General features: G+C 40.3%; 1 protein-coding gene across 1 annotated transcript; it reads right to left on the bottom strand.

The window, feature by feature from the left end:
• LOC130113680 (pyruvate kinase PKM-like) lies at positions 1-8,575 on the bottom strand. Its single transcript, XM_056281260.1, has 11 exons — positions 8,501-8,575; positions 6,963-7,146; positions 6,709-6,800; positions 5,226-5,357; positions 4,874-5,060; positions 4,521-4,791; positions 4,230-4,380; positions 3,961-4,113; positions 3,066-3,232; positions 901-1,082; positions 1-651 (listed from the first exon to the last, which is right to left on the bottom strand). The coding sequence occupies exons 2-11, from the start codon at positions 7,111-7,113 to the stop codon at positions 545-547; spliced, it is 1,593 nt and encodes a 530-aa protein (XP_056137235.1). The 5' UTR covers positions 7,114-7,146; positions 8,501-8,575; the 3' UTR covers positions 1-544.
• Positions 8,576-10,642: the final 2,067 nt, after the last annotated feature.

Genomic DNA, 10,642 nt, shown 5'->3' with positions numbered 1-10,642 from the left:
TTATGCAGTCTAGAAGGAAACTTTATACCAAACGTATTACATGTCATTCATTACAGTGCAAAGCAATAATCTTTCATCCCGGTTACTCAAACTCCCAGTGAACAAACAGCTGAGAATGTGTTCTTTGAATGTACTTATGTGGCAGTCATATGATTACAAGAAATGTGTAGATGCATTGGACTCCACATTGTTCATCAACTGAATTCTGCCTGCTTTGGCACATGGCAACATGGTGAAATCATGTGACAGAGGAGTTTGCGTTGAAGACTTTTTAGGTAAGTGCCGCCGGATGCAACGCAGAAGGTGGACAGGATGAGATGGCGAACAAATGACACAGCTGGTTGACAGGAATTAAGGAGTACCAAGACTTACTGCCTGTATGAACACAGCCCAAAGTCCTTTGAAGAATGGCCTCGCGTTGTGTTACTTTAGTGGCTGTTGGGAAAAGTCTTGTGGGGATACGATGACACATGACCCCTAGTGGTGGAGGGAGGTTATGGGAGGGGGTTGCGGGGGGGGGTGTACTAATGTCCTTTGATGGTATTCAGGGCACAAGCACAACACGCATGGTATTGGTGTAACCAGAGCCTGGACGCCAGCCGGTCACAACAATAATAACATCACCGGCCTTGAAGAACTTGTGGTGTTTGCCTGCGGAAATGCAAAGAGAGGTGTTGATGACAGACATGGAGGATTGTGATGTAAACATATTGTAAAATATCACAGATAGTCCTAATAGTTTCATACGTTTATCAATAGTTGAGCAAAATTGTAGATTTAGCCCATCTCCCTTAGTACTCATCTACCTCATTAAATTTATTCTTAGCCAAAAAAACTCAGCTCATTTGAGGGAATCTGAGTTGCAACTAAATTTGCAAAACGATAAGATGGACCACTTACCAACTTCCAAGGCAAAGTTCACACGCAGGTCAACATCCTCTGCCCAGACATCATTGGCAGGCTTGGTGTAGAGGACGGGGTAGATGCCGCGGTATAGATGGCACTGGCGGGCACTCTGCCCACAGCGGGTCACAGCAATAATGGGGGCACGGGGCCTGTATCTTGACAGAAGGTGAGCGGACCTGCAGATGACAGATAACACTCTGTGACTATCACAGCCCTGAAAAAGGTTTCTATTGTTAATACCGATCATCTTCCCTGAATGTCAGCGTCATTTATATGGCATCATAATTGAGGAATTACAGTCAAACAAATGTACTGCTATGCAATGAGCCTGTGAGTGTGAACTCCAAAGCGGAGATGGATGAACAGGGAGTTAAAATTAACTTCTGAAATGTCAGGGTTCAGACCTCAAAAGGTCAGAAGTGGATTATAGATTGTGAGTGCAGTGAAAGTTGGCACACTTTATGTGAGCCAAGGCCTCTGTTAAAGGGTTTGGGGTGACAGGAAAGGAAAATATAATGAGGTACAAGATTCTTCACTCATAGTAAATGCTGTGTTGTGACAACTTGAACTATTTCGACTCAGAGCTGAAACTAATCAACTTTAAATTGTCGGTGAAAGGCGATTAAATGCTATCTAAATGCTTCCAGCTTGGTAATTTTCACTACCTATGAACCTTTCTTAATGAGAACCCCTTTAACTTCCCTTTAACTTCCATTGATGAAGCAAAAGATTCAGGGAGCTGTTAGTCACGGCAATATCTAGTCAGCTGGGACAAATCTATTATATTACTGATTGTAGACAGTGGTCAGATATGCAAAGCAGGACAGACTTATCAATACAAAGGCCGGCCCTACAGAAATAGATGGCAGACACAAGAGAAGTGAAGCACAAGCCTACAATACAGTGCTGCTTGTACAAAAATAATCTGCAAGGAAGAGTTTTCTGGAGGAACAAAAAAAAAATCCACATTATGGATTAACACTTAGTCATAAATTGTCAGGGGGAAAATTAATTTTTCATGGAATACATTGACATAATAATGCCTTATTGCATAGCATAGGGACCAACCGGTTCAACAGCAATTAATAATCAATATCAAGCAACAACAAAAAAAGTAATAATAGGCTATAATTTGAGTATTTTGTATACAATGGGCAACTTATCCTATGATCATATTACAAAAGTCAACATCTTAAGTATGCATGAAAAATACTACTTAGACAAGTGAGAAATTTTTCAAAAAGCTCTGTTGACTGATGAAACAAAAATTAACCTTTTAGGTCACAAACACATCAGATACATTTGGAGAAAAACGGGTAATGCATCTGAATGATATAACACCCTGCCATCCATTAAGCTTGGGAATGGATCTACTATGATTTGCAGTTGTACGACAGTCGGTGGTGTAGAAATATTGTGTGGATGGAAGAATGGATTCAACTAAATATCAATAAATCCTAGCAGGCAATGTCCAAATGTTGGTGATGACATTTTAACTGACAAGAGATTGGATATTTCAGCAAGCGCTCGATCCAAATTGTTCCTACAAATCAACTGTGTAAAGTGCTAACCAAACATTAAGGTTTTGGAATGGTCATCATTGTCCCGAGACACATATCATTGAATATCTATGGAGAGAGCTCAAACATTTGGTGTCTGCAGGAAAATCTACAAATATTTTAGAGTTAAAAAGCTCAAGGAGAGAGACAAATAGCTGGTAACAGGAGGTTTTTGGAGCTGCGAAGTACTGACTAACAAACAGCTTGCTCCATATTTTCGACTTCCATTTACTTTTTTTTTAAAATCCTGTTATACACTAATAAACTAATTTATATTATGCAAAAACTTATAATTTAGTGGTAGGATAATCAAATAATGATAATAATATTTCAGGCTTAAAAGCATCATATAGTATTTGCTAAAAGCTTATTTTGCTCCTATGGTGACTGCTGCATGGTTTCAATGAATACACTTTAGTTGGACTTGTTGGACCTATTGTTGATTGGGGTAGGGTCAAACAACCCCCCACATCATCCCAAGCACCGCAATGCATCCCCCCAAACTTAAATAGCTATACACACTATTTAAGCTTGTACTCTGCAGATGTGTTGATTTTGCAATTTTATCAGGGATGTTCAAATGTTTTCATACAACTGTACCTGCCAGTCTTGGTGAGCACGATGATGGCACTGGCACAACACTTGAAGGAGGCCTCCACTGCACCAATGGCAACAGACTCAGTGGGGTCACGGGTCAGGTGGGTGGTGCGACGCAGCTCCTCGAACATTTGCCTGTGGTACATTGCTGCCTCAGCCTCACGGGCAATCTGAACATTTGGAAATGAACAAAAAGAGAGGAAGAGGACAGATGTCGGCCTTTGATTTCACATCTAGTTTACACATGCAGATGTTAGTAAGTTTTCTTTCGCACAACTATGACACACAGTTAGGAATCTAAATGGGGCTTATGAACATAAGGGTAAGAAAACAAAGGAAGTTCGTCAAAGTGCAGAGGTCTGCATACCTGCGAAGGCACTGAGACGTGAAGCTAAACAACAGGGACGGCCATGACTCCTGGGACTGTTACTGCGTGGTGCAGATCCTCAGACACATGCTTATCAAGCAATATGATCACACAGTTACCACCGATATGTGAGAGACACGAATAAATGGCAGGTTTGGTAGTAGATTAACAGAGGGAGGTATGGCAGAAAAAGAGATACAAAGAGCGAGTTAAACAAACAGTGTATAAGCAGTAGTTAGTAAACTCAAGGCAAAACCCAAACACAAAATGTGTATACAGATGGATGCTAGCATGCTAACATCTTCATTTTACATGATTTATCAAATACAACTCACAGCATCTACTGTAGCTACCAATGCTATGATAAATAGACGCACAATATTTTTTTCTGCACTGAAATGTATTGTGTTCACAGACTAAAATAATGACCACTTAAGACAAGGATGATTGCTTCAGACCTTATGTTTGCATATCACTGAAAATGAATGGGCATTAATTAAGTATATGCAGCCAGTGGGGGAGTGCTCTCACCATGTGCTGTGTGCGCACTGCCTGCAGGGGATAGTCGCCCTTGGCGGTCTCACCACTAAGCATGATACAGTCATTGCCGTCCAGCACAGCATTGGCAACATCACTGGCCTCAGCACGGGTGGGACGAGGCTTCTTGATCATGCTCTCCAACATCTGAAAGAAAATGACAAGAAATTCCACATCATTTACTGCACTTTCACTTACAAGCATGACTGTTAGTTATATAGCACTGCAGTGACTCCTGTCTGAAAAAGAGTCCTCTTTTTGACCTGTGTAGCGCAGGTAATGGGCTTGCCAATCCTGTTGCAACGCCCAGTCATCATCTTCTGTGCAATAAAGACCTTCTCTGTTGGGATCTCAATACCCAGGTCACCACGGGCGACCATAATACCATCACTGGCCTCCAGGATCTCATCAAATCTATAAAAAAGTGATATCAAAGGATGAAATGGCTTTGCCTTATAATAATCTATGGCAAGAGTAGGCATCTGGCTTATTTGTGGGATGTAAAGAAGTTTCAGGTAATTCACTCAGACCTCTCTATGAAAACATCCACCCACCTGCGCACACCCTCGTGGTTCTCAAGCTTGCTGATGATCTTGATGTTCTTGCCCTTCTCACCCAGCACCTTCCTGACAGCGTGCACATCAGCAGCCTTACGAATGAAAGAGGCGAAGACCATATCAACGCCCTGCTCAACACCGAACTGCAGGTCCTGGATGTCCTTCTCTGACACAGCAGGGAGGTCAACAGCGGCTCCGGGCAGGTTGACACCCTTCTTGCTGCCCAACATACCGCCATTTTCAATCTCACACACCAGGAAGTTGCTGCCTAAGAATCAACAGAGAATACAGTTGACCTCCAGCATTAGACAACATTTACAGGAAATACAAACTTCTGTTTTCATGCTTACCAATTTCCTTGACCTTGAGGGACATGAGACCATCATCAATGTAGACATGGCTCCCAATTTCTACAACCTTGGTGATGTTTTTGTAATCAAGCCACAGATGCTTTTCATCGCAGTTATCCTTGTACTGGTCATCCAAGGTGAGCTTGATTGTCTCCCCCTTCTTGAGCTCAACCTCAGCAGTGCCGCTCTAAACAAGATCAGGAGAGAGTTTGCAGACAAAACCGCATATACTTGTTTGAGTCCAATGATAGATGTTATAATTGTCTAACAGCACTGAAAAATAGGCATTAAATTGTTTGAGGATGCCTGAATTTGTTTTTCCACATATAACTTCTGTTTGGCATGAACTCACGCCCTTAATAAGTCCAGTCCTGATTTCTGGTCCCTTGGTGTCCAGAGCAATGGCAACTGGTCTGTAATCAATAGAGCCGGGTCCAAAGCTCTCAGTTGCCTCACGGGCATTCTTGATGGTCTCAGCATGGTACTGTACGTGTAGGGGTATAACACAATTGTTATCATTGAGTTCAACAGTGTATCTGGTACAGCCGCAGAAGAAAATGATAGATAATAAGTAAATTATTTATTTCATTTATTAATTAACGTGTGGAGGGGATAATTTGATGTAATGAATGTGTCAGACCTTTGGTGAGTAAATTAGATTTCCACAAATGAGCAGGGGACGGACATGACTCACTGCCACTTTACACTGCACTGGTTACACACAGCAGCTGTGTGTAATGAGTTTTGTCTTCAAAACTGCAGCATATAGCTGGCATAAGAGCTCATCCAATATTGGTGTCTCAAAACAGAAAGCCTCACATTGACATTATGAGGTGTTAAGTTAATATTTGGGGCTTCAAGTCAAACGCTGTACACAAAGCTCGCTTAGTTCCCAAGACAGAGTGACTGGGCTTTCTGCCTTGTATTGGATGGATATAATGAATACATGTGACTGAGTAAAGTCCCAAAGGAAAAGTCCAGCCAGAGCACTGGGTACTCCTTTCAGTCAATAATGAATGCCTTGCCACTACTGCTCCGTGCGAGTGCCCTATAGCCAAGCTGTTTGCTGACAGCCTTACACTCAGAGTACAGCTATTTATATATCTGCGCTGACAACTGACACACCAATGAAACAGAGGTCAAATTTCCTCTGCCCTCGTCATAACAAATTGCTTAGCCACTTTATTGTGTTATCATAGAATTCAGTGTTCATTTCTATGTCAAGTACCTGCAGGGGCATTGGGTGCAATTCTCAAACAGTAGTCTAGCAGACCTTTTCATTTCTTGCTGAGCTATACCTCATCAACCCTGACACAATGACTGCCACTGGCATTTTATTTAGTTTTTATTTAGCCGGGCAATTCAATAGTGACTATGACATTTTAATTACATGGGAAATAAATATTTGGTGCCGTTAACCTTTAAAAGGCAGTGATGGAAATGTGACACTCAGCAGATATCCATGTTACAGCTGCTGATATGGTTTTCACCCTGCCAGTGACACCATGTGAAAAAGGTAAAAAGGCATGACTTTTAAAAGGGAGAGGTCAACGGTCTAAGGTCAAGACACTGGCGGTGATCCAGTTGGCTGGCCCAATGATAAGCTGCAGCCTAAACAAGTTGAGACGCACTGAAGGGCAAGTGTAAACTCACTGATCGTCTTACAGACACTGCCAGCTACCAGGGGCCAAGTGTAATGTCAAAGTGACTGCTGCAGCTTTGAAATGAATGAGGCATGGGAGTTGCACATAGTAAGCCATAATTAGGCAAACCAACTTGATTTGATATGAATCAGTGAGGATAATTTATTTTTGGCTACATGGACACCAACCTACCTCATGTGTGCCGTGAGAAAAATTCATTCTTGCAATGTTCATCCCAGATTTGATCATTTCCTTGAGAAAATCCACAGCACGGGAGGCAGGTCCTGCAGGACAACAGGTACATGTATGGAGTTTAGAGAGGGATGCAGGACTAATAAAATTTGTCAGAGCACATGGATGAATTAAGAGTTACAAGACATACAAATTATCTTTTGTATGAAGTATCAGTGTAAGATCAGATACTGAATCAATGGGATTTTGCTGACCGATTGTGCAGATGATGCCTGTATTGCGAGACACTGCGGGCTTAGAGTCGATGTCCAGCAGGCACATGTGCTCAAGGTGTGTGTCAGCCATGGCAGCATGCATCTGCTGAGTATGCATGATGGAAGCGCCGGTTTCCTTTGCCTTGGACATGACTGGATCAGTTTCTGCAGGAAGTCCTGAGTACTGAGGGGACAACAATGGAAGCAAGAGAAGAGAAACACAGCCATATTTTTTACTTATGCTGAATACACATCCTACAGTAGTAAACATACAGAGGTCAATACTATGATTTCAACATCATAATGGCAACACTATGGCTTTGGAGTGACTTCTATGTCTATCTTATTTGAATCTAATGAGGAGTGACATCTCCATAGATGACACAGTTAGTTTTAAGCCTGTACCAGCTGCAGTGGAAAGTAGCTGGGCAAGCTGACCAAACAGCCTGGCAAAGAGTAACAGAGACAGCATGTGTGCCTGCGTGACTGCACACATTCCAGTGGGAATCTAAGTTGGGGCACAAGAGGGGCTGGTCACTTTTGACAGGAGCAGCTCGAGGTTACTCACACACGGCGAAATCACTCTAAAGACTAAAGAACATCTCAGAATAACATGTGTCCCTTTTGAACGTATGCCGTGTGTTTTAGACTCTAAACGCTGGGAAGTTAAAGTCAGTAGAGCGATATTAGAATTTGGCATGCAGTGGGATACACATACGGAGACACGCAAGATGAATGAGTGACAAATGTATGTTGTCGTCCGGGGGTTTTTCCCCCATATGACATCCACTTTTCATAGATAGACATAGCATGTGCTATCACACAACACCAGCGCTCAGTACATCAGTATTGAAAGTCATTTTGGACACTTTTAAACTGTGTAGAAACACAACTGGCAAAAAGCTTGCGGCAAAATAATTATGAGAGGAGATATTTTGCTACATATCCAGCAGGCAAAAAACAACATATGGAATTAATAAATGACCAGCAGGTCTATAGAGAACATTTCTAAATGTAATCTAGTTTTGTTGGTAAGGCTTGGCCAATTTGCTGCTGTTTGTGACATAAGTAGGTAATAAAAGGTCCACAATAACACCAGGTAATTTCAAAGAGTGAACTGAAGTTGCCGCTGTATTAGATTTGCTTTTTTTTAAAATAGATGGCTGTGTTACTGTATATTTGATTAGGCAATATGAGAAGAGTTTCTTGAGACAGAAAGATACGGAGAAAATACACCATCTTTAAAGATTTGTGACGTTGATCTACCTTAATATGTGACCCAATGTGGATCCAAACTCAAGATTGTGAATTCGTGTATTAAGGTAGATCAAGATTTTTTTCCCTCCCCACATCATAGTTGTGTTAATTAATTTAATAGAATATTTTCTATTCTGATTTCGATGCAATCTCGCAAATGACAAGTTTGGGATATTCCAATAAATGGGGTACACAACTCCCCCAAAATTGAGTGGGGGGAAAATGACCAAGTTTCTCCGTCTAGAAATGAAGACATTCATTGATGAAGAGATGTTACTCACCTACTGGGTTGAACTTTGCAGGGACCAATGAGCTCAGGAGAGCCACGACCGAAAGTTATCTCTCCCCGACCGACCGGAACTACTTTCAAGTAGTTCCACGACGAAAGTAGTTCCCGCATATCAATCCGACGACACCGGAGACGATGTCGCCGGACTATTAAAACTACGTCTCTATATATCATTATGATACACTGTTTTACATTCGACCCAGCGCAATATTTCATTCCTGATTTTCCATGTAATACGAATAAATATCATAGTTATAAGTTATTTTGAGAGAATGCAGCTGTAATGTATTTTGATGTAGTGGCCGGTAATAAATCCTTCCCGTCGTTAAACACGTGCTCGGGTCGTAAAATCTGATCTGGTCACGGTCATGCCACCCAGTCATTTAGTTTTAACAAAAATACTGTAAATAGTAAAAAAAAAAAAAAAACTCGACTGAAAACTAAACAATGAAGACATTAAAATCTGACTTGAAAAAACAACTTTGGTTTAAGTAATCATCCAAATACTATATAAACAGTATTTTTTGGGGGGGGGGGTAGTCACATAATCAAAATTAGTAGTTTATAATTTAAATTAGGCTATACATCATCGTTTTTTTTCAGTTTATTTGTTCAATTTCAAAGTGACCCTTAGACATCAATAGAGTCGCTTCTGTCGCCATTTCATTTTCATATCTCTGTATATCTGTACGATTTTTGATGCGAAACAGTCTGAGTTTTTGTATTTGGGCAAAATTTGGGCAGTTGGATAAAGAACAGCAAGTACATGTCACGTGTTCAGCACGTCAGAATATCCACAGATCCTTTCTGAATATGATTATCTATTTCATGACGGTATGTGTCGTCAGGGTACTTACTGCATGGTGCCAAGCTAGTGACGGTAAGGTAACCCCACTCACACATGCTCCTGGTTTTCTTAAGCAAGTTATGTAACATAATTAACTCTATTTTATTGCTGATAACGCAAATGCGCAAAGCATTACACGTTATACTGTGTTTATTGTGACATGCTTAATTTCTTTATCATTACAACCCCAGTGTAGCCAAGGCTCTTTAACTTTCCCCATTATAGCAGCAGACTAAAGAGACAGTACAGGCCTGAGGAATGTCAAACCCCAACTATATGCCAAAACACGTGTTGCTAAACTCACATATTTTTAGCAGCCCAAAAATAAACACAGAGGTAATGCAAAAATGCAACACCCTTCATCCTACCCCATTTTAGGTATGTTACTTATAATCCCTATCTTCCCAAGATGTGTTGGGAAAATATTACATGTAAGGACGTATTCAAATGATATTCTGGGACAAATTTATCAAAGTTGTATCTACTTCTATACAACCAAACAGAATTCTGTTATGATATACTGGCCAAGAATATGAATTAAAGTACAGACAAACAGAAAAACTCAATGAGGGTCAGATGTGACATGGACAAGGATGTGGGATATCAAAATATGGATGGCTAGTTAAAAATACTTGTACCAAATACTAACTAAAATTAATGTGACAATATGGCATCTCTGATTAGACTGCTATTTATTGGGATGGGTTTGAAGACAACATTTTATGATCTATTTGTTATAGTTACTTCTATAACTTCTGCCTTATTTTTCCTTATATGAGTTTTTTAAAGTGTCGTTGACTTATATGGTTACCAATCTGCTAAGGCTTATTTTAAGAGTTGAGCAATCTATGCATGATCAGCTGAAGGCCTCCATCTGATATGACATGTAACATGTCAGGAACATACTTTACCAGACCATATTTCAATTTACATTCCAGCCAGTATGCTGTGTTGGCAACCCATGGACCCTCTGCCTCAATAGAAAAGTTTGCCTTTTCCAATCTATGTATCCAAATACTACTACTACTACTACTACTACTACTAATAATAATAATAATAATAATGATGATGATAATAATAATAATAAAATAATAATAATAATAATAATAATAATAATAATAATAATAATAACAATAATAAGTCAAGTCAATTTTATTTGTACAGCCCAATATCACAAATTACAATTTTGCCTCAAGGGGCTTTACAGCAACACAACATCCTATCCTAAACCCTCACATCGGATAAGGAATAACTCCCTAAAAAAACCTTTAACATGGAGAAAAAGTA

Source organism: Lampris incognitus, chromosome 6 (assembly GCF_029633865.1).
Source record: "Lampris incognitus isolate fLamInc1 chromosome 6, fLamInc1.hap2, whole genome shotgun sequence".
Classification (NCBI taxonomy): Eukaryota; Metazoa; Chordata; class Actinopteri; order Lampriformes; family Lampridae; genus Lampris; species Lampris incognitus.
The sequence above is the reverse complement of the archived record's forward strand: the minus strand, read 5'-3'. Positions and strand labels throughout refer to the sequence as shown.

Excerpts from the sequence above, each read along its gene's own strand:
- LOC130113680 (XM_056281260.1), bottom strand. The coding sequence starts at position 7,113 with ATGTCCAAGGCAAAGGAAACCGGCGCTTCCATCATGCATACTCAGCAG. Across the intron at positions 5,358-6,708 it reads TTTCTCACGGCACACATGAG|TACCATGCTGAGACCATCAA; the intron begins GTAGGTTGGTGT and ends CTACACGTACAG. Across the intron at positions 652-900 it reads GAACTTTGCCTTGGAAGTTG|GCAAACACCACAAGTTCTTC; the intron begins GTAAGTGGTCCA and ends GCATTTCCGCAG.